Source organism: Pararge aegeria, chromosome 18 (assembly GCF_905163445.1).
Source record: "Pararge aegeria chromosome 18, ilParAegt1.1, whole genome shotgun sequence".
NCBI classification, from domain to species: Eukaryota; Metazoa; Arthropoda; class Insecta; order Lepidoptera; family Nymphalidae; genus Pararge; species Pararge aegeria.
The window spans coordinates 5,800,614-5,824,945 of NC_053197.1; the positions used below are offsets into that span (position 1 = coordinate 5,800,614).

At 36.6% G+C, this 24,332-nt stretch overlaps 2 protein-coding genes across 4 annotated transcripts; one reads left to right on the forward strand and one right to left on the reverse strand.

Annotated features, from left to right (window-relative positions):
* Positions 1-1,213: 1,213 nt before the first annotated feature.
* Positions 1,214-6,519, forward strand: LOC120631633 (dnaJ-like protein 60). Its single transcript, XM_039901288.1, has 6 exons — positions 1,214-1,376; positions 1,448-1,541; positions 2,817-2,980; positions 3,237-3,413; positions 4,157-4,259; positions 5,144-6,519. The coding sequence occupies exons 1-6, from the start codon at positions 1,315-1,317 to the stop codon at positions 5,240-5,242; spliced, it is 699 nt and encodes a 232-aa protein (XP_039757222.1). The 5' UTR covers positions 1,214-1,314; the 3' UTR covers positions 5,243-6,519.
* Positions 6,520-9,647: 3,128 nt separating this feature from the next.
* LOC120631599 lies at positions 9,648-22,179 on the reverse strand. 3 transcript variants are annotated; one of them, XM_039901244.1, is made up of 5 exons: positions 22,052-22,179; positions 18,769-18,942; positions 16,240-16,423; positions 13,164-13,375; positions 9,648-9,853 (listed from the first exon to the last, which is right to left on the reverse strand). In XM_039901244.1, the coding sequence occupies exons 2-5, from the start codon at positions 18,843-18,845 to the stop codon at positions 9,649-9,651; spliced, it is 678 nt and encodes a 225-aa protein (XP_039757178.1). In that variant the 5' UTR covers positions 18,846-18,942; positions 22,052-22,179; the 3' UTR covers position 9,648. The 3 variants fall into 3 exon arrangements, with proteins under 3 accessions (XP_039757178.1, XP_039757177.1, XP_039757179.1); XM_039901243.1 differs by having other exon boundaries at positions 22,048-22,179; XM_039901245.1 differs by lacking the exon at positions 22,052-22,179 and adding an exon at positions 19,697-19,712.
* Between the last annotated feature and the right edge of the window lie 2,153 nt (positions 22,180-24,332).

Below are 24,332 nucleotides of genomic sequence, written 5' to 3' on the forward strand. Positions count from 1 at the left end.
TTTTAATTTAACAAGCGTACAGGTGCGTGGTAATAATCATAAAAAATGAAGTTAAAGCTAAGCGGATCTTTTTAAAAAGCTTAGTTAAAATTTAGAAAGAGTTATAACTAATACACATATAGGTAATACCTAAATCATCAGAAATCCAAAAAAAGCTTTTATACCAGCTTCTCATTTATGTAATTAAATATATAGATACATGGTAAAGTACCTACATTAAAATCAGCAAAAAAAAAACAACAGTGAGTAGTAGATGTATAAATATAAAATAACTATACTCAACTTAGCAATGCTTCAGCTGGAACATTGAAGTATGTTACCGAAATAAATGAATAAGTCAGACTTTTGTACATCATATTTAGGTTTGTTACAGTTTTATAATAATTTTAAAATATGCAACCGAAATCTCATTTTATTTGTGTTTTACAAATTCAAACTGGAGTTTGAACTATTATTTCCGTTTCTATTAGATTCTGAGCTTGGGTTCTTTCTTATTTAATATGGATCAACTAAATAAGGGCAAATGCTTTTTTTATTATAAAATTACCCTTTGTAACCAATAAATAAAATAAAGTATATATATAGTTATTTATTAGTAGAGTGTACAAGCAGGAAACACTAATAAGACTAAACACAATGGCTTTCGTCGTCTTGAACAGTCTTGATAGTTTAGTCCTGTTTAGTCTGTTTTTACCGTAGACTTTCTTCTTCTTTTGATTTATGGCTTTTCGACTGTAGACTTTATTACTGTCTACGGTATTTACGACATGTCAAAATGACAGAGTGAATTACTCTTGTCAAATCTCAATATTTTGATTGTTGACATTTCAGATCTCAATTTTTCGTCTTACACAATGCATGACGTTGCGTCGTCTTGATAATTGTGTTGCATGATAATAACAATGACTAAACGCAACCCTGCTACTGTTTTGCGAATCTAAAAATGTCTAAAAAAAAACCTATCATCCTCCGTGTGTTTTCTTCTAGCTACCCGACATTCGCTAAGTAAATTGTTCCCATGAACCCAAAGTAGAAGAAAGAATGAAAGATGTCGCATCGTCTTAAACAGTCTTGATAGTTTAGTCCTGTTTAGTCTGTTTTTACCGTAGACTTTGTTACTGTCTACGGTTTTTACGACATGTCAAAATGATAGAGTGAATTGCTGTCATTACTTGTGTCAAATGACCATTGTCAATATTTTGATTGTTGACATTTTAGTTCAAGTTTTCGTTTTAAAGCAAAAATGGAAATTTCCAAATAAAATACAATGAAAATCTTTAGTACTATTTTAAATTTCGGACTCACTAATTCGTTATGTTTTTTTTAAAGAGGAATTTCGATTTTAAATCGATATCCAGATTTGTACGCTTATATAGGTATGTACTTACAAGTAGTGATAAAAAATGTTTTCTCCTGCCTTTCTCTAATATTTCGCCCTTGTTTGCAGTTCCGGTAGAAGATCTCACTATGAAGTTCTTAATTTACAAAAAAACTGTACAGATAAGGATATAAAAGAAGCATTTATAAAATTGAGCAAGCAGGTAAAGCACGTAATATACCTATTACTATTTTGTTCTAATTCAAAATTAATTAGATGTTATGAAAAACTGAAAAGCAAAATGCTTATATTTTTTGAAATTCATTAGTAACGCTGAAGCATTATCTAAATTATTACATAAAAGACATGCGTTCATTTCAAATTTTATTTAAGATATAACAAGAAACAATGTAAACTGATATTGTAATCTATATTTAAATGTTTCTTTTGAAAACAAACTGTGTCTTAGGTTTTAAAATAATACACAAAAATATTTGGCACATAACCAAAAAAAGCATAAAGTGCTCATTGAACATACAATTTTACAAGTTTAATATGTTTGCAACTATACATAAGTGACAGTGGCAATCACTATATATCAATGTGATAGGGTTATATAGGGCTAGAAGAAGTTAGTTCAACTCTGAAGTCTCAACTTAACTTTTTAAGATTTAGTGGCAATGCATTAAAGTATAGTAAAGTATTGTGATTAAATGCTTTAAAGGCCAGATGACATACATGTTTGTAGTTATTTCAACATTTTTAGTAATATACAGCCAAAGCCATAAGGTTTCCAAACATGCCTTTGACTAGGCATTGGTCTATCTTTTGTGGTAAAAGGTAGTCTTTCCCTCTTACTAATTAGCACAGAAAGAATGTGCATAGTTATGCAATAATTATGTATAAATAATACGATATTGGATAGTAACACGTTTATTGAGCTAGGTAGCAAAACTTGACAGGCTATACATGTGATAATTAAACTACCCACTTGGTTTTACTTTTGTTAAGAAAAGCAATGTTTCGTCGTCTTGTTCAATTTCAAATTGTTAAGATAGATAGAGTGAAAACATTGTATAATCACCAGCTATGAAATGTTTATTTGCCGTACTTATGTATATTTTTTTTTTCTTTGTAATAATTTATAATAATAATTAACTGACCAAGCAGATGACCCTCCAATAGTCTGACAGTAAGTGGGAATGACTTATAAACAAAGCAACACTTTGCAGGGTATTTACACTGTATTTCAATCTGAGGTGTCGGTTTAAAACTCATGAGCCAGTAATTAAACGGACAACCCCGTCAAAATGGAACACAATGTTGCTTTGTGACAGTAATGCTAATTTGCGGCAGGAATAAGGTTCCCCGGTAGGGCTTCCCTGGTTCTCTCCATGTTACCACGAGCTACTACTCTGTACTACTACAAAATTTTAATTAATGAATTCTTAATAAGAGGGCAGAAAATAAATGAATACCTGTATAAATTAAATTTCAGTACCATCCAGACAAGAATAAAAGTACGAAAGCACAAGAGAATTTCGTTCAAATTGTGGAAGCATACAATGTCCTTAGCAAACCTGGAAGCAGGGCGTCATATGATAGTACTGCAGAATATGACAGTAGCGGCTCATATGTGTACAAAACACATGTACCATATAAGTATGACACAGCCTTCTTATTCTCTTATTCTTCTTTACTGGCATTCCCAATTTGTCGTTGCCAATCTATTGACAAATAACTAAACTTTCCTTCCAATTGCACTGCGACCTGTATACGAGACGTACTAAACTTGCATGATAGACACTTGCGACCTGTATAAGAGACGTACTAAACATGCATAAAGGACATTTGCTTCGTATAAACGAGACCATAAATGCGCACTAAATTTGAAAAAAACATTTATTTTTCTTTTCAGTTTGCGAAACAATCCACAATACAGCTACAACTATACGCAACAGAAGTCTGGAAATACAAACGCTAAAACAGACTACTATGGTATAAAAGGTGTGACGAAGTTGCCGAATCTTGCCATTATAATGATAATGTTTGGTGTTGCTATCATTGGTGTTATATTGCAAGTGGTTGTGATTAGGTAAGTACGTCGTGCATTTTTTAAATTTTTAATTACACATTGACTGCTATCTCACCTGATGGAAAGTGATGATTCAGTCCAAGATGGCCTGGATGGTGACTTGTTAGGGAATACCAACAAAACGCTACATCGCTTTGCCGCATCGGCAGGGTGGTAACCAGCCAAGGCCAAAGCCACCAGATGAGACCAGAGAAAATTCGGAAATTATTTAAGCCCCTGCCGGCGTTTCAACGTCGTCAACTGGCCGGTGCCATTGAAAAATCAAAATTGCACGAACTCATTGGTGCTAAACGTTAAAAGAGCACCAGGCGGGCGCACGAGATAACCTTGTATTACCGACTTGACAGTTTAGTTTGACAGAACACAATAATAAAGATCTGTTTTAATGGCTGCCATTATCATCATCATATCAACCCATTACCGACCAACTACAGGGCACAGGTCTCCTCATTCTAAGTGTTTAGGTCGTAATCCACCAAGCTGTAAATTACACAATACAGATTCTCCCATCCCATTCTCTACAGAATACAGATACTGGAGAACCTCCCTTCCGAGAAAAAGTCCTTTAGGCCAACTGTGGACTGTTATAGGCTATGGATGATAATTCTCTAATTGGTTTTTGAAACGCACATAACTCCGTAAAGTTAGATGTGCGTGCCAGTAATCGAACGGAGGCCGATGGATGAAGGAATGCCGAAGCCTTAACATCAAGAAGTAATTACATAACAATCATTTATTTCCAGGCAGTCATACTTCATGCAAAGGAAGAGAACAGATGAGAAGTCTATGAGGCTCGCCGAAGAATTAGAGAAAGTCAGAGCCACTGCTAGGGGGAAAACAAATGATGTGAGTAAAACAATATGTTTTAAATATTCGCTCAATAATTATCAAAGTGCATTATCTATCGTTGTCTTCTTTATCACTCTTTACTTATTATGGATATATATTTATATAAAAGAGAAAGTGTGTGGGTATGTTCCGTATAGGCTCCGAAACGGCTGGACCGATTTCAATGAAACTTTCAGGGAATCTCCGGATTGACCTGGCGGGTAATCCTGTTTGGTGACGATCGGAGCACTCCTATTTTTGAACTGTCAAACTGTTAAATACAGCTTTTATTTACTATGATGATATTCTATTGTTGGATGTACATGGGTGTAAATAATGATCTTCACCCGCTCGAGAAGAGAATAGAAGAGAATGAATACGGAGAGAAATAAATGATTTAATATATTATGAGACTTAAATAAAAAATTTAATGATGTAAGTTTATTGTTTAAATAAAACAAAGCAAAATCTAGCCCGGCGAAACCGGCTGGGTACGCTAGTATATACGAGTATATATAAATAAATATTATTTTTATGTAATTTTGTACATTGTACCTGTTTTTGACCTATACCACAATTAAATCATCTTACTCACATCCTGGGGTAGCTGGAAGAGATTTAGGAAAGTTATAAAAAGCGACACATTTGGCTAATTTTTTCACTTAACAATTATTTATTGTAAAGTCAACATCTCCTGAGGATGCTCCGGTTACGGAGCTAAACGTGCGTAGAGTGTACATGGCGAAGATCTTAAATTACACCATACAGATTCTGCTGCTTTTCGCGGAGTGTAGCAAATTAGGCTTAATTTTCATAATACACGAGGGATTTTATTTCGTTTTGGTTTAAATAATATAAATAGTATAGTAGTTCTACAGTTAACAACTTTTTCTCATTTCCAGGTACAGACACAAATTATGCTAGACAAAATAGTAGCGGCTTCCAATCCCTCCGTAGCCACCGCATCTCTCGGACAAACATTGGCGAACGAGAAAAAGTGATATATTTTTTGATTTACAACTTTTTTAGTATATAGTCCCGTAAAAAACTTGAGACCTTCAAGTAATTCAGATTAATCATTAAAACTAATAAAATAAATACATTGAAAGGATTTCTTCTAGACGCGATGGTAAATCCCCTGGAAAAGACAAAACAAAAGATTTCGATTTTTTTTTTAGATTCTCCTAAAATCAAATGATATAAAAACGCGTCCTGAATGATAGACCCGTTAGTAAAACGAAACAATATTTTAGGGAAACGTTTGGCATTTTGGGCAACCCCACTTTCTATATCAACAACAGAACAAAATCAAAATAGAAAAGTGACCTTTTTTTGGGGCCTTGGAGCCTCCTTGAATATCTGTCCGGGACTATTTAGTAGACGTATATGTTCAAGTTAGCTTCGCGAACGAGATCGCGGTTAAGGATTCCGACAGGTCTGAGATGAATAGTTGACCATACCGATAAAAACTCGCGTTAGTAGAGCGGAATTACATGCATTTATTAAAGGAAAAATACACCCAATTTTAACATTATGTTGGGTTAGGATGCCCACTACGAGTTAATTATGTCGACGCATTTTCTCGTCTTATCTCATCGATAACGTATAACGGTACACTGCTGGACTAAGAGTTCCTATCAAAGCGAGGGTTTGCCCATAATCACCAAGCTGGGCAGACGGGTTGGTGATCCCAATAGATGGTAGTAGCACAGAGTAAGTGCTGCCAGTACTCCCTTATATACACCCTTAGTCGCCAACTAAGACACGGTCACGGTTAAAGATTGTGACAACTGCATTCTCATCTGCTGTCACCACATGGCACCTCGTAGAAGAATGACGAGAAAATCGTAGACATAATCATGTCGTGGCGCGCAAAGCTCTACTGGGCCCCAAGTCCGCTATAACAAATTCGGTTATTGGTGCCAAATCTGCTGACACTGTACTGAATTGATACAACTAAGGGCCGGCGCCCATTATCGACATCGGCAAGGAACAGGATCCTTCGGCATCCTGCATGCAAGCGCACACTGTCGGAAACTATGCTTTGGCATGCTGCAACGTTCTTAGGGATGACGAGGCGTCCTTTAGCATGCCGCACCGTCCTGTAGCGTGCCGAAGCGTCTCAATATCATATTTCTCGTCAAAACAGTCTCAGAGTTGTTATATGTTTAATTTTGCTCAAACTATGGTTGTAGATAGAGGACAGAACTCCTCAGCGGACAGCAGCAAACCCCTCATTTAAGGCTTAGCGATACTGAATACTTTAATTTTTTTTTCGAACTACAACTAAATTTAATGCCACATCAGAAAACAAAATCAAACGCAGACGAAGTCGCGGGCAACAGCTAGTATAAATATAATTACATTGTTGGCAAATTCTGAAAGTAATTTATCAGCTGTCAAAGTTGCCTAAATCCTAGTAAATTGTAAATAAATTTTATATCGAACCACTTACGTAGACTTGTAGTGTTTTTAACTCGAAATAATTTATTATTATATTGTAAATAAATATTTTTGAAAGGAGTTTAGTAAGAGTTGTATTTTAAATAATGATATTGTTGCAATACCTCAATTATTGTTGTAATATGTCCATAGTTTAAATATCATGTAAATGTAGGTACATATTTAAAAAAAGATCAAATAATTAAAGTATTTGTACTTAATATTTTTATAACATTGTTTCATTTAGTTCCAGTACATTTAATAATATAGACGTACTAGCGACCCGACCCTGCTTCGCACGGGTGCAATGCTGATACTGAATAAACTACAGAATGTGTTTATATACAAAGTTTACAGATTTGTTTGGGCACGCAATGTCGCCGGAACTGCCGCAATCTGGGAGTTTAACTCTATAATATCTTCGAAAATATTCATTTAAGTTACATGCTATAGGAATTAGTTGTGGAAGAATGAAACGCTTGATACGAACTGATATGACGGCCGACTGGCGCAGTAGGCAGTGACTCTGCATTCTGAGTCCAAGGCCGTGGGTTTGATTCCCACAACTGGAAAATGTTTCTGCGATGAACATGAATGTTTTTCAGTGTCTTGGTGTTTATCTGTATACTATAAGTATTTATGTATATTATTCATAAAAATATTCATTAGTCATTTTAGTACCCATATCACACTCATACATATATATATATATATAATAGATGATGTGTATTGTCGTAGTATATTTATTTATTTATTTATATTAGCCAAATTAACTTATACCTACAAGGACTAAAACTTTAGTGTCCTAGCACATTGGAAAAATGACCGGAAGAAGATGGCACTGTTTTGTTACTCTAAAGTTACAATATATTTTACATAAAGTTACTATTTCAAGAATAAATGAAGTGGTGATAACGGCTTCACTTCCGAGGGGTCTAGTTCGATTCTTAACTCTTCTAAGTTATGTGCGTTTAAAGTAATTAAACTATAACTTGCTTCAACGGTGAAGAAAAATAACCTGCATGCCTGAGAATACTTCATAATGTTCTCAAAGGCCTGTCAAGTCCACCAACCCGCACTCGGCCAGCGTGGTGCCTATGTTGACCAATGACGGGTTCATATATTGGTCATTGACGGCCGAGTGGCGCACTGGGCAGCGACCCTGCTTTCTAAGTCCAAGGCCGTGGGTCGATTCCCACAACTGGAAAATGTCTGTGTGATGAACATTATTGTTTTTCAGTGTCTGGGTGTTTATCAGTATATTAAATTCAAATACAAATTCAAATTCATTTATTTCAAGTAGGCCTACTTTATAAGCACTTTTGAAACGTCAAGTATGCATGTTTGTGTGACTCTACCACCGGTTCGGAAAGCAGATTCTACCGAGAAGAGCCGGCAAGAAACTCAGTAGTTGCTCTTTTCCATTATAAAGTATTAACGTGTATTATATTAATAAAGATATCCATCAGCTATCTTAGTACCCATAACACAAGCTATGCTTACTTTGGGGCTAGATGGCAATGTGTGTATTGTCGTATTATATTTATTTATTATTTATTTATTTGTCAAGATGGGCACCGAAAATGATGGATTGGAATTTTTTTATAGTGGGCATAGTAAGTACGACATCAAGAGAGTTTAAGAGCACATCACGCTTTTAGAATGCGGGTTGATGGGTTTTACCGATTATCATCATGTTATTGATGATAATCAATAAATAAGTACGTGTACACATGATTTTTTTTTTAATTTCAAAAAATACCTAATTATTTCAATAATATTACAGATTTGATAATCTGTTATCAGAAGCAACGCAAAAAGAATCAAAGATATCCGAACCGGAGGATTTTTCGTTTAATGTACCATTAGACGTGAAAGTGACTTTGTATGAAATAATAAAAAAAATTATATATTAATGTGATTTGGTTTTCATTACTGTCATACTTAATTGAAAATAAGGGATGCAGGAAGGGTCATACAGTATAGATATATTATTATATCATCATTATCATATAAATATAATATAATAAGTCCATAAATTATTAATCTTATATCGTTAAACGAGCAATTCTTGTATATATATAATTGGAATCTCGTAATCGGCTCCCAACGATTTTCATGATATTTTATTACCAAGGGGGTTTCGGGGGCGATAAATCGATCTAGCTAGGATTCATTTTTAGAAAATGACATTTTATTTGTGTTTTCCGGTAAGAGCCGATTTGATGCAGACGAAGTTGCAGCTAGTAAAAAAATATACACGCAAATGGTGGAAAATGTTCAACAAGCTTGTCAGTAATTTTCAGATTAAGCAGTTTCCCTTTTTGTCGGGTTTTTATAATTCGGGAATTTATAATTATATTCTAATTTTCTTTGGTCTGATCAGGTGGTAGGCTTTGGCCGTGGCTAGTTATCATCGTAGTCCAGTCTACCGACAAAGTAATCCAGTCTTCGACGGCCGACTGGCGCAGTGGGCAGCGACCCTGCTTTCTGATTCCAAGGCCGTGGGTTCGATTCCCACAACTGGAAAATGTTTGTGTGATGAGCATTAAGTGTTTTTCAGTGTCTGGGTGTTTATATGTATTTTCTAAGTATTTATGTATATATAATTCATAAAAAAATATTCATCAGTCATCTTAGTACCCATAACACAAGCTACGCTTACTTTGGGGCTAGGTGGCGATGTGTGTATTGTCGTAGTATATTTATTTATTTATTTTACAAAGACGTGCCGCTTAGCTATTAAGCGTTCCGGTACGATGCCGCGTAGAAACCGTAGCGTTTAATATAACTGCCGTACCTCTAAAAGGTTAGCCTGTTACCATCTTAGATTGCATCATCTGTGGTAATATTGCAGAAAAGACCTTGTGGTGAAATAAAAAAAATATTAAAAAGAACTTTTTTGATTCAATAATTTAATAATGAAATTAATATGAATTAAGTAAATTATTCATAATTTAATAACTCACAAAGGGTACAACTCTTTTATATATACCCTGTCCTCATCATGCGGTGGCGCGGGCACTATGAGTGGCTGTCCGTCCATCTTGATGTCTTTGTACAGCGCTCGGTAGTAGCACGTGTATCCGGAATGCTCGGCTGACATTGCAGAGTAGGCGCTGGACGTGTCAAGTCTGGCTAGCCTAATGCCTCGCTGCTTGATGGCTTTTCTGGGCGAAAAAAAAAAGAATTTCGAGTTATCCATGTTTTATGTGGTATTTACTTATCGCATTTTTAAACTACCCGCTTATACACTTAAGATTTTTGTAAATAGCTATATCTATATCTCTACTTATAATAAAACTGTAACTGGAAGATTTCTGTACATTTAATATATTGCTTTACCGGGGATGCTTTATAATCGATACTGAGTCCATAACAGATTTTTATTTAGTTTTTGTCTGTCTGTATGTCTGTCTGTCCGGGCATAACGTGAAAACTACTGAACGTATTCAAATAAAACTTGGTATAGTGGTAGTTGAAATTCCGGGTCAACATATAGGCTACTTTTTATCCCGATAAACAATAAGCTTCCTCCGGGAAATGGGATGAAATTTTTTATCAGTTTTAGTTTATATCTCCGTTAAATTTGAACCGATTTTTAAAATTCTTTTTTATTTGAAATTGTATACTATCAAGCATGTATGGTCTTATTTTAATAAGGATCTGATAAATATTGTCGTAGATAAAGAACATAACTCTTCACAAATAACTGTTAGTCGCAAGGCATATGGGACGGCGATCGAATGCATGCGTACCATCCTACTAATATATATGCGAAAGTTTGTGAGGATGGATGTATGGATGGATGTATGTTTGTATCAACTAAAATACCACGTAAAATAATAGTAGGTACATAGATACCCACGATGATTATGATGTTAGCATCAGATATATTCTAGCTTCTCGATTGACTCATATGCGGACGAATTCGTGGGGGTCCGCTAGTTATTAATAAAGTTATAGTACCTGCCTACCTACTACCATTATAAACTTTAACCGACGTACCTACCTATTAATATTGAGGGAATTTTTATTTCTTTGGAATATCTTGATTGATGTAGTGTGTAGGTACCTATTGTAGACGGTACGGTGGTGTAGGTACGGTAAAATTCGTAAGTATTTATGATTACACTATAATAGTATTAAAGCGACTTGTAAATTTTGGTTTAAATAAATTTATTAAATAAATATAAAATAAAAAATTCAGTGAGTAACCATGTATCTCTCACTCTTGTATAGGCTGCTCCAATGTGGGCGGGATTTAGCTTTACTATCTCTCTTACGCAGTGGGTTCCACGCACTGCGGGGGCAGTTTGAGAACTAATAATTTCTGAATTTTCCCTGGCCTTACAGGCTTCGGCTTCGGGAAGTACGATGGAAGGAACCGGTGATAGCCACGTGGGTAAGTCTTCCACTTCCCTTTCGTGGTGCCGAATTCATACCATGCACACACAGTCACACACACCTCTAACTTTTTTAAGTTATGTGCGTTTTAATTACCAAAATATCACGCGATTCAAAGGGGAAGGAAAACATCGTGAGGAAACCTGCATGCGCTAGAGTTCTCAATAATATTCGGCGTGTGGAGTCCACCAATCCGCATTGGGCCAGCGTGGTGGGCAACAGCCTTAACCTTTTCTCATAGTGGGAGGTGACCCGTGCTCTGTAGTAGGCTGGTAATGAGTTGATATGATGATATGTTGAGGCTTCGGAAGTAGCTGGTAACAACCACTCTACTGTCAGCCTGCGATTAAACGTTCCGTTAAGATATCGTGTAGAAACCGATTAGGGTTTAATGTAACTGTCCTGCCTACCCCTAACATGTTATTTCAATTCCATCTTAAACTGTATCATCAATTATCAAATGGCATTGTAGTCGAGGTCTTACTTTTAGCGGTTACAAAAATAAAAGATCAACAGTTTGAGATGCGTAATATTTGGTCATGGGCGCCACGTGGGCGGGTAAAAGCGATTCGTTTGAAACCCACTAGGTTTAACATGCCTATCGATAAACTTCATCCCCGGAATCAAATCCCAGTACCTCGTTATTCGTAGTAGAATATAGGTAAAGTAATAGAACAACGAGGCATTAATATTGTTTGATATCTTATATCTTCAAACGAGCAATTCTGATATAGGTATAAATTGGAATCTCGAAATCGACTCCAACGGTTTCGGGGTTTCGGGGGCGATAAATCGATTTAGCTAGGGTTCATTTTTAGAAAATGACATTTTATTCGTGTTTTCCGGTAATAACTGATTTGGTGCAGACTTGTTAAATACCTACTTATTAGGTACAAATCTTTTGAAGAGATGACAACTAAACTGGCATAGCAAATTCAGTCAGTGTTGTCTAAAATATGCTAATAAGTATGTAGATTAAATGCACAGCTACAATATTATTGAGCGAAGACCGTAAAATAGAGTGTTTGTTATTACTGCAGACACTAACTTAATTCGGTATGCCATATGGTTGTCAACTCTACAAATTAGACAATGTTTAATGATTAGAAAAAAATAACACGAAGGCGTTTCAAGAAAATACTTTAAATTTATTTCATATGATATAATTTTGGAGGTGCCAACCACCGTGCCGGTTATTTTATACTTGTGACCGTAGTCGTTGAAGTCCTACCAATCCGCATTGGAGCAGCTCTAAAACCGGTGGGTCTGCTCTAAAACCGTCTTTACTATGACCTGTGCCTAGCTGTGGGATGGTGGTGTAGGTTTGTGTTACCTACAATTTAACGGCTCCGAACCATTTTTTTCATTTTTTTGCCATGTACCGGCTTTATGGATACCCTGGTCAAAAACCCTGTGCACGCCACTGGCACAGAGGGCTTACTGCCATAAACAACGTGTAACCGAATTACGAAATAATGTCGAAGGATATTTCATGATTATTATTTCATAAGAAGCATATTTATTTTTCCATACAAACGAATTCAGAACATTCTAAGTGTGTTAAAAGACCGACACGCACATAGTACCTACGCTACACAACGCGTACCCAATAAAGAAACAGGAGTCACATAATTTTAATGTTGCATGTGATGTTAGGACTGTTTCCGATTTATTTCTGTAAAAACTAGTGGTTAATTAAAAAACTATTAGGTTCTCGGTGTCACAGATAAGTCTCAGAGACATAATAGATAGTAACATAAAGTACACCCATATATACAGTACATACAGGACAGCCGAATGGCGCAGTGGGCAGCGACCCTGTTTTCTGACTCCAAGGCCGTGGCCGTTTACTCCTTGTAAATTTTGATTAAGAAGATTGGAGTCTTACTAGTATCTGATAGGGCACCGTAAATCTAAAGGACCGGCCAAGTGCGAGTCAGACTCGCGCACGACGGGTTCCGTACCTACAATTATCTATAATAAGGGCAAAAAATACTTTGTACTATATATTACCCTTTGGTTACAGAACCGTATAAAAGTTAAAAAACGTAGATACACTTTGATAACACTCACTCAGTTTCCTCCAATAACGCGTTCATGATTCCTCTGCGTCTCCAATTAGGGTCGGTAGCCGCTACTTTCACTTCCACAGCATTTTTGTCCTGAGGGAACTTCTCCCATAGCCTAGCACCGGTCTCACGCCGTGCCAAAATGTATAGAATCTTTTGGAATTTTGGATTCTGGCAACGCTGAGCTTGGCTGAGCAGATCGTTGCCGTCGTCGTCCTACGAAAAAATATCATCGTTAATATTATCAGGTTGTTAATAGGTTATAAGTACTTTACAATTGATCACATAGTGTGAATGAATGAATGAACGAATACACTTTTATTGTACACCACAGAGAAAATTTATAGAGATACAAATACAACAGCACAATAAGGTAGAACGTACAATTTGGCGGCCTTATCGTTAAATAGCGATCTCTTCCAGGCAACCAAAGGCATACAAGAAAATGCTATACTAAAATAGTAGGTGGTTCAACAAACATTAGTGAAATATTAGAATTTTAAAGTAAATAACATAAAATAAACTGCACTGCATATTAAAGATGAAGTGTTATGAGAGTGTCGTCCATTTTTAATCGAGTCAAATGAGCAGGTTCTGGCGATATAACATTAAGCGAACATTGTTACTTTTTCGTGTCAATTTTGTGTTTTTGCGTTATTTCTTACTAATAGTTTGTGGTTAGAATATTTTATCAGAAAAAGGAAATTGTGGTAGAATAATCATAGATAAAAAAATGAGCTAGACTCAAGGTCATTGCCATTGATTAGGTACGTGAGAAATATAAAAATTGTTATAACTTTTTCATCACGAGAAGGTAGGGCACCTACATATAAATGCAGTTTCGAAGCGAGCTTGTTACTACTTAGTTTTTTATTTTATTTTATAAAATATACTGCGACTGTACGACAATACACACATCGCCATCTAGCCCCAAAGTAAGCGTAGCTTGTGTTATGGATGCTAAGATGACTGACGAATATTTTTTAATAATATACATTATACATGAATACTTATAATAAACAGATAAACACCGAGACACTGAAAAACATTCATATTCATCACACAAACATTTTCCAGTTGTGGGAATCGAACCCGTCGTGGGTTCGATTCCCACATGTTTGACTTACCGTGTAGTCCTAAGATTAAGCCTTAAGGATTTCAATACTAGCGCAAAACGTCTTCAAAACCAAAATAATAGTGCTCTAAGCGATGGTAGTAAGACCCCTGACTTTCAAAAGGCACTTAGTATTACGATGTATATTCATTATTCTGAGATCACCATAACTAAGTGCATAATTTGCGACGAGATTCGCTGTCGAATTATGCATTTTTAAGTCGATCAGATGGCTACTTGCTCCTACTAAATCGAGCCGAATTAGGTTATCAATTTAGCGTTCCTAAATGTTTTTACCTAACACTTAGCACTTCCTTTAATATCTTCTGAATCTTCTGACACTCATGTCCTATTTCTACATTCAATCTATCCATAATCTAGAGATTTGTTGATCAGCAACGTTGTTGTTGGCATAAAATATCGATACAATTTTAAGCAACGAAAAACTTTGCCGAGCAACTTTCAACAGATTACAGATTTACAGGTAGATATAGAGAATTCTACATTCAGAAAACGGGCGCTAGAGTGCACCTACTTATCTAATCTTTGTCTTTACCAAATTGTGTTTGATACTAAATCAAACAGTATCAGGCTATCAATTCAGTGTAATAAAATTCAAAATTCATTTATTTCAAGTAGTCTGATATAAGCACTTTTGAAACATCAAGTATGTCTGTTTGTAGTGACTCTATCACCAGTTCGGAAGGCAGATTCGAGAAGAAGCCGGCAAGAAACTCAGCAGTTGCTCTTTTCAAACGTCATTTTACAATTGAACATTCATTGTTCTATCTTGTGTGAGATGAAAGCGGAGAGGCTTGCTTCCTATGTAACCTCGGTGTATTAAATGTGTTTTCAGACATTCTTTAAACGTAGGTCATGGTCAATCTAATATTACCTTCAGTATCATGTTATAAAGCATATACTCAGCCCCCAAAGGTTTTCTGTACTTTCCTAAGACGATATGCTGATATCACTAGTTTATGACCGTTTCTAGTAAGTCGATTGTTTATTTCCACTTTTTTTTTTATAAAGATTAATGTTTAGTTTTACAAAGATTAAATTGTTATAAATATATTGCTAAGCTACTGTAAAATACCTATTTCTTTAAATTTTTCACGTTGAGATTCGCGTGATCTAAGTTTGTATATTGATCTATTATATTATTGTGATTGTGCAGTACAGTTTCCCTGACAGGTTCACGGTGGTCAATCTTTAAAGATTTTACAAATAAGCGGGAGATAGTGTGTGCGCAAACACAGGTGCACTTTCTATTCTCTCACTCTCATAGTCCGATCGGACGGCAGGTCTGATTCGACCGGAAAGAGATCAAGCGCAGGACCGGCAGCTTTACGTGCTCTCCGAGGTACCTACGGGGTTTTTATGATACACCTCATACATGACAACACTTCCTTTACTTCATTCTGATACATTGACTTAGGTACTGTGGTTTCAACAAACTGCCTGATAATATCAATTGCTAAGATCGTTTTGATAAAAGCCCTCTAGTATCTCAAATATTTCTGACCTTCTAGGCTGACCCTCTAGGCAGAAATATTTTTGGCGCAGCAGTTTGCGCTGTGCTACCGGCCTCAATCTTCAAATTTTTATTTGTAAATTTTTCCCAGGTCTTGTCTGGAGGGAGGCTGCAGCTGTGGCTAGCTACCCTGCCTTTATAGACATACCGCTAAGAGATTCCGGTACGATGTTACGTAGATACCGATTAGGGATTATGGTTTTAATATTACTGCTATATTCCCTAGCAGGTTAGCCACCAGGTGAGATTGTAGTCAAGGGCTAATTTATAGAGGATAAAAAATATATAAAATGGTTAGACAGTTAAAGCAGGGCCAAGCAAGTCAAGCAACCAATCACATGCCTCTTGCTAAACGTTAATATTGGTCGCGTGCCGGACGCAATCTTGAACTGCGCTAAGAGTGTAGGCTTGATGGTTTAGAATTTGACTTACCTCTTTCAAAGGACACACTCCATTGATCATAACACCAACCACATTCCCGTCATCGTCTGTGGCTTTGAAGGAAAAACCCTCGTGTAGAGAGCTGGTGCAATAAGAATCAAGCTCCGGACATGGATCCGTTTCAGACGGACACAGCCCCACTGCTAAGTTCAGAGGTTCATCGATGTAGAAGGTTCTGGAAGAAAACATTGTATACTTTCATTTTTGGTGCTCGTGAAAATACGCTGACGTAGGCATCAGATCAAAAGAGTCAATGCGCTGGTGGAATTGGTAATGGATTTCTGAAGTCTGATGGAGATACTAATAAAATAGCTCGCTTAAATTATTAAAAAATAAAAGCAAACAAATCCATCAAGACTGACTGACTGACTGACTGACTGACTGACCGACCGACCGACCGACCGACCGCCCGACCGACCGACCGACCGACCGACCGACCGACCGACCGACCGACCGACCGACCGACCGACCGACCGACCGACCGACCGACTAACTGTTGTGTACAAATTATAAATTCATCCCCCTACTCATTTTTGAGTTTAGGAGACACCAACATACGGTTTTTTTGCATTCTAAGATAGATATATCTAGTGTAAAAAAACCGGCTAAGTTTGTTGTGGGCTTCTTCTTAGACCAGGACGCGTTTGGAACCCTCGTAGCTTTAGTTTTGTGACAGTGTGTCCTGATGCTTGGTTTATTGATGGTCTGTCAAATGTATGTCATAAAACGTAAATTATGATAACATTCCTGTTGTTTTTCATACCCCATTGGCTGATGCCTTGTTGCGAGTTTATTGGTGAAATTGGCCCCGAAGCTCTTATGTTGTAAGAGAAGACTCTTGTACTTGTAGATATGTCCATATGCGCATATACCCAAATAAAAATATCTGTATTCGACTGGGAGTTACAATGCCACAAACGAAAACAAAATAACTAGGTACTTCATGCTTTTCCGGTATGGCTTCTGATCCTGGATTAAATATGTTGGATAAAATGACGGTCTTGATGACGTATTAATTAACACTGCAATAATAAATCCTTACATCTGGTTATGAAGCATTCATAAATTAGATGTAATAAGATCACATCAACAGGTATAATATATTCTGCCTTACCAACTTACAACACTTTTACTAGGCCGATACTTACTCGTCTGGTGTTGAGTTTTAACGTAGAAGCCTAGGGAGCCCTATCGAAAAATCTTGAAAGACGAGCAGTATTTTCCCTTTGTTTCTTCACTGTCCCTACTCCAACCCTCAGCAATAATTTCCCATTGCGACTTGAGAAAGAACCCGTGTTCTATTTCGTTTAAACTAGACTATTTATCCGCACCTTCACTATGAAAGTCCATCCAGATAAGAGATGTTTTTTTTACCGTAGCCCATAGACACTTCGCAGGATAAATCCAGATAAGAGATGTTTTTTTTACCGTAGCCCATAGACACTTGTAGCATAAGCAAGGAACACGTCCTGCAACCTGCCGCCCTGTGTCCGTCAACTTAAAGCGTAGGTGTTAAACCTCGTGTGCCTGTAATCACACCGGCACTCACGCTCTTCAGACACGCTCTTCAGACCGGAATACAGCATCGCAACAATGCTGCTTAGCGGCATAAATAAGCGTGTTGGTAGTACTTTAATGGTAGGGCTGTCGCAAAAAGCTCTGCTGCTACTGAAGCCTACCTAGGAAATAAGAACAATATGCCATTGCCAAGGCCCATTGACTTCCATTTGCAAGTTATTTGTGCAACTTTCTTTTTCATTTTGACGGCCGAGTGGCGCAGAGGGCAGCGACCCTGCTTTCTGAGTTAAAGGTCGTGGGTTCGATTCCCACAACTGGAAAATGTTTGTGTGATGAACATGAATGTTTTTCAGTGTCTGGGTGTTTATTATAAAAAAATAATAAAATAAAAAAATATTCATCCGCTATCTTAGTACCCATAACACAAGCTACGCTTACTTTGGGGCTAGATGGCGATGTGTGTATTGTCGTAGTATATTTATTTATTTATTTATTTTGGATCTTCTATCGCTATCGAATTTATTTCGATAGCGGTAGTATCTTTGGAAGTATTACTCCTAAAGATGATCCTATATTTCGGAGTAGGTTTCTGTACATACCTTAATATCAGCGTTGTTTCCTGTTAACAGCATGCTAACCAAACATTATTGCGGCTAATCAGAACTTTGTCATCACCCCTCTTCTTCGGGTGTCGTACGAGGCGACTAAGGGAATATTTAAAACAAGAGAGCGTCCTCCGTACTACTACTACCATCTTCCTAATGCGATCACCAACCCGTCTGCCCAGCGTAATGGTCAAGCCTTCCGTAGCCTGTTTTAGGCTAATAATGATGATTGTTTATTAAACAAACAAACAAAGGTACATGTTTTCCTAAATGAATCGTACGTTGGCAGGGTGAAGCTACCCACTAAACAAACTCAGTCACTAGTCAGCTTGACATGCAAAATTGCATTAATAACTAATATTAGTCCAACACTTTAAAAGTCTAGCTATTTACTTACCGTTTTGTAAGTCGCATGACAGCCTCTTCATCTTGCTTGGTAACCGGGCTAATGTAATAAGGTCTTTTTTCCGCCATAATATCTTTAATTGCTGACAAATCCAATATCCTCTATAGATCTTTATGCTAAGTCCGGCTTTGGAATATCTTGGATAAACGCAGGTGTATGTTTAACCTACAACAAAAATATTACTCTTTGAAGTTTTATAACTCTATTAAACTTTTGATAGCAAAAGTGCGATGCTAGTTGTGTTTTTATATGCAATAGTGGGTTAAAGCCTTATTAAGACGATCTGCTAAATGCTTCTTACCACCAATGTCTTTCAGATTATTATTATTAATTGATTATGGTTGATTAGTAGTTTGCAAAACAAAAATCGGAGGTGATGGATTTTCGACTCTAGTAGTAGAGAAATTAAGTCCATTTTACTTCAACGCACGCAAATCTTATATCCAGTCAACTGATTAGGAGCATCAGTTTGAATATCGAGTTCGGGTTAACCTTTAAGTGGTATGGACGTCTACCAGGTTCCACCTTAGACTGCATCATCACTTCCGCCTTGCCTTAGCACCTTGGAACCCCAAAGTACATCGGTTATCCGAGCTTTGTGCTCCGCCCATTGCCACTTCATTTTCGCGTCTCGGTAAGCCATATCCATCAGGTTTCTTTACGGATCTCCTCAATCCTGATTTGATCACGTAAAGATACTCCTATCATAGCTCTGTTCATCGTCCGCTGGCGACGTTTACCGACATAATATTAATGTGGTGTAGTAGAACGAAAACCAGTTAAGAAAAAAAATGACCTTACCTATTCATGGTAAGTAAGCACCTATTTGGTATACATAGTACGTATGTATAGTATTTACGTATGACATCACCTTGCATACACTAACTATTATAAATACTAAGTAGGTACTACTACCTACTTGTTATTGTATAAACTGTTTCGTTGGTCTAGTCTTGAGCATGTTCGAACGTTCCCCGGGTCATGCCAATGCATAGAATTGGGGTTTTTCAAGAAATTGTTAGCAGCACACCGGGGTTTGGAAATTGACGGTGATTCATCCCCGTGCCTCGGAGAGCACGTTAAGCAGTCGGTCCTCTGTCCGGTCGTGTCGGATTATGAGAGTTAAAAAATAGCGTGTGCACCTGTGTTTGTGCACACATTAATTGTGCTCTATAACATTTCCCGCGTAGTTGGAAAATCTAGAGATAACCGAGGTTGAAATCGTTCAGGGAAACTGTGTGTTCTTTTGTATTAATATATATATATATAACACTCTAACCTAAAGGTGCTAGTTTTAAGAAGAAATCTATTTATAAAGTTTAGTAATTATAAATTTTAAAGATCTTGTGACGGAGCTCGTCTGGGGAAGTAGTACCACTATGTTTATTTCTGCCTCTAAGCAACATTGCTGCAATGCTTCGGTCTGGCGTGGCGAAGTTATTATAGGCACATGTATGTTAACACCTACGGCTCAGGAGTCAGATTGATGTACACAGGGCGGTACTTTGCAGGATGTGTTCCTGGCATGCCTTTGCAATTTGTGTTGCTCTGTGCTCTGAGATGGTCCTTTAGTTGGTTCGAAAAATTATTTTATAAAAAAAAATCATCTCAGGTAGGTGTAGGACATGTAAATAGTTACTTCCTTAGGAAGTGCATACTTTTTTTTAATATTCCACTACAAGTTAGCCTTTGGCTGCTATCTTATCTGGTCGTAAGTGATGATGCAGTCTAAGATGGTAGCAGGCTAACCTGTTAGGGAATATGGTAGCCACATCGCACCGGAACACTAAACCGCTTAGTGGCACGTATTTGTCGGTATGGTGGTATTTTCTATTGCGTGACAGTTAAATACAAAGTATTATGAAATCAAAAGTACGCCATCTATTGACATAACTGTTTTCTATCATGTTTTTTTTTTCATATGTCTATAGAAAAGCGCTTGACTGCAATCACACTTGATGGTATGTGATGATGCAGCCTAAGGTGAAACGCGCTTGCCTCAAAGAAGCCTATTCACTTTTGATTCGAAGGTGCTCATATTGTAACTAGATTGCGCTCTTTCTCACAATAAGTACTCGGGACATAGACCACTTTCTATGCACTATATGAACAGTCTATGGGCTAGTCATTCATCTGTGGTTTAAGGACTTTCCACGGAAAGCGGAAAAACATACAGGTTTTCCTCTGCACACGATCGTATGCCGCTTGTATTTTATCTTAAACTTTCATTTCGTTTGACGTTGTTTGACTACATACTAATGTAATTGTCTGTACAGCGCTTTCCATTGCGGAGTCACGATTGTAGCACCTTTGGACTGCAATGTATACACATCATCGAGTTCTATGCTCTTTTAATTACACCATCAGCTTTGCAACTCGTTGGACTACGTCGGTGACTACTGACAAGGTTGCTTGGAAGCATCCGGCTCCGCTTTCTTCTCTCACAAGATAGAAAAATGAATGTTAAAATGAAAAATGTAAACAGTTAATGTTAAAAATCAGCAATTGCTGAGTTTCTTGCCGGTTTCTTCGCGGGAGAATCTGCCTTCCGAACCGGTGGTAGAGCCACAACAAACAGACAGACTTGACGTTTCAAAAGTGCTTATATTAGTCGTACTTGAAAAAAATGAATTTTGAATTTACTTTCTGTTTAATTTTTATCGCACTCTTTAAAATCTTATAGGTCTTATAGGTATCATTTTATATAAACCTAGTATTTTATGCATGTAAGAAAATAAAATATTTGGATATATCATGGTAAACGCAGAGCATTGGCAGAGAATCAAATCCATACTTGATACTAAATACGGATATTACATTGTGTCTATTTGTTTGTTGCCTACGTTCGGCTTATGTCCGAAGTCAATCATCACTCAAATCTAAAAAATTGAGATGACAGATTGAGTTTTTAGAGCTATACGTTTCTGCATAAAACAGGTGAAAAAGGACAGCACTACTACATTTGATCTGGGATTTGAAGATTTTGGATTAGATGAAACAATCTTATCTGGCTTGAATCCTGGAGATAGACATAGGATATAATCTATCCCGCAACCTGCTGCAATGTTGTGAAGAACAGCAAAGCTGGAACACAGAACTGCTGCTTATCGGCATAAATAAGCATTTGGCAAGCAAGTGGTAGTATTTCCCCGGATAAGTTCAGACACAGAAAACTCTACTAAGTAACAAAATACCTAGTAAAACAATGTATCACCAATTGTAAACACAATCGGCAATCCAATAAAGATAAATACGTAAACATTTACATACCTACGTTTTATGTCTCTCCCCACAAGTTATTATATATTAAGATAATTATATTAGTTGAGCATAAATGATTGAGGATTTAAAAACGATATTTCGGCACTCTCACCAAGGTTGCTTTGAGGCTCGCGCGCGACCAACTGGTGTTTCGAATGACTCTGCTTATGTGTGTATAAACATAACGGTTGTGATAAAAATAGTCTTCCAAGCGTTAAGGCCAAGTCGTTGTCAACGCGATGATAAGAAAAAGTGAAGTACCCAAGTTGGGTTTGAATGTTATTGTAAGAACCTCATTTCCGCCGTGCTAATCAAAATGACGCCTTTAAACTCTTTGTTACCTGTAAGAGAGTGCTTGCAGCAATAAAGCCAACTTTGCATGTAATCTTCTTACTGTTTCTTTTTCTTTATGTTATACGTGCAATAAAGTGTTTCTTCTTGCTAAATTGAGTATCAGACTTCGTTTGCAAAACGAACGGGCGATTGGCGCAGTGGGCAGCGACCCTGCTTTCTGCGTCCAAAGTCGTGGCCTCGATTCCCACGACTGGAAAATGCTTGTGTGATGAACATGAACGTTTTTCAGTGTCTGGGTGGTTATATGAATATTATAAGTATATATGTATATTATTCATAAAAATATTCATCAGTCATCTTAGTTCTACTACTACTAATAACACAAGCTACGCTTACTTTGGGGCTAGATGGTTATGTGTGTATTGTCGTAGTATATTTATAAAAAAAAAGGAGCTCTACCTATTGTAGTCTATCCGTTTCCGGTTTCCTAAAAAACGGGTAAGTATCACTCCTTTTGCATATGCTCAACCAGTTTCAAACTCAGTTTTAGCTAACTGAGAAAAATTTGTTCCTTTCATAAGCATGGCAGATTTATTTACTTTACCCTAAGTACTAGTAGGAACAAACTCAGATAGTTTCTTGAGGAAGTTGTTCAATCATTCACCCGAATTGGAGTAGTGTAAAGGGTATAAGATCTGAATCATTCGCTCCTATAATACCCGACGATGATAGTGATAAGTTATCAGGAGATATTTTTGCAGAATTGTTTCAGGGCGTTTGTTTACAGCTAAAGCAACGTAATAAAACGCATGTAAATAAACTTCCCCAGAACCCCCTGGTGGCTTATAAAACTTAAAATATCCAGATGTAAGCTAGAGATCGAAGTGATATCTTCGTATTCAAAAAGAAAAAGGTGGACCTATACCGTTGTTATTAAAAAAGAGTAAAACATGATTATTCCCACTTGTTGGCGTTTTCGCTTGCCCAGTATTGCAAAGGATGATGTTATGCTGATGAGAGCTTTTCTAAAACATATTTCAGAACCTGCCCAAATGAATAGCTATGTAGGTACGAAAAATAAAAATTGCATTAAAATGGTGCTTAAAAGTACTTAATTATAAAAAAATTATTAACAGGTAACTTCCCCTTAAATAAAATATTTCAATGTGTGCATTCATTGCGTTGGTCTTATCTCTATATTATATTTATCTATTGTTATTAATATATATATAACGAATAACAAAAAGGTCGGAATCTATAAAAATAATAACTCTCTATCATATTACAAGAAGATAATATACTATTTCATATCTCTTGTTCGGAGAAATGGCGTTCTTTAAGAAAAACTGCAGGTGGAAAAATTATAATATTTTTTGAAAATTATTATTGAGTAATGAAAAGTGACAGGAATCCAGAGCTTAAAAAAGTATGACACGTTCCCCGTCAAAGAGAATATAAACACTATCTACATGTAATATCATAGTTCCCATTACTTAAGTAAGTTTAAGTTTAGGAACCACCTCACTATACGTGTCATCTCAATCAAAGGTTAGCCCACTACCATCTTAGACTGCATCATCACGTACCACAAACTGACATTTCCATCAAAGAAAATAAGATAAAAAAGAAAAGCACCCATTTTCCGAGCATTTTATAGTAAAAAAAGATTACTTCTTATACTTAAAAAAAAATATGTAATGGTAAATCTAATCAAAATTGCATGTCAATTTAAGATTGCAAGATTGGTTGCGACCATTGATAACGTAAAATTCATAATGATATTAAAGTAAACTATTGAATCGGTTATCGGATCGGCATATATTTATCTTCAGGCTTCGGGTTTTTTTTTCGGGTAAATTTTCGACGAATTGAAGACTTTTCTTATATTTCACACCTGTTCATGAGCTTACTTATTTGCGAGGCGGGAAAAATAAACAAAATGTGTTAACTTTTATCATCATTTTATTATTGTTACATACTTAGGTAATTCTAATTATTAC

What these genes read in the sequence shown, in the direction of transcription:
- LOC120631633 (XM_039901288.1), top strand. Translation starts at nt 1,315, where the DNA reads ATGTTTTTTTTAAAGAGGAATTTCGATTTTAAATCGATATCCAGATTT. An exon ending in AGATTTGTACGCTTATATAG is followed by an intron (nt 1,377 to 1,447) that starts GTATGTACTTAC and finishes CCTTGTTTGCAG; the next exon opens with TTCCGGTAGAAGATCTCACT. An exon ending in TTGCAAGTGGTTGTGATTAG is followed by an intron (nt 3,414 to 4,156) that starts GTAAGTACGTCG and finishes ATTTATTTCCAG; the next exon opens with GCAGTCATACTTCATGCAAA.
- LOC120631599 (XM_039901244.1), bottom strand. Translation starts at nt 18,845, where the DNA reads ATGGCGGAAAAAAGACCTTATTACATTAGCCCGGTTACCAAGCAAGAT. An exon ending in GTCATGCGACTTACAAAACG is followed by an intron (nt 16,424 to 18,768) that starts GTAAGTAAATAG and finishes GTTTTCTTCCAG; the next exon opens with AACCTTCTACATCGATGAAC. An exon ending in GCGTTATTGGAGGAAACTGA is followed by an intron (nt 9,854 to 13,163) that starts GTGAGTGTTATC and finishes TTTTTCGCCCAG; the next exon opens with AAAAGCCATCAAGCAGCGAG.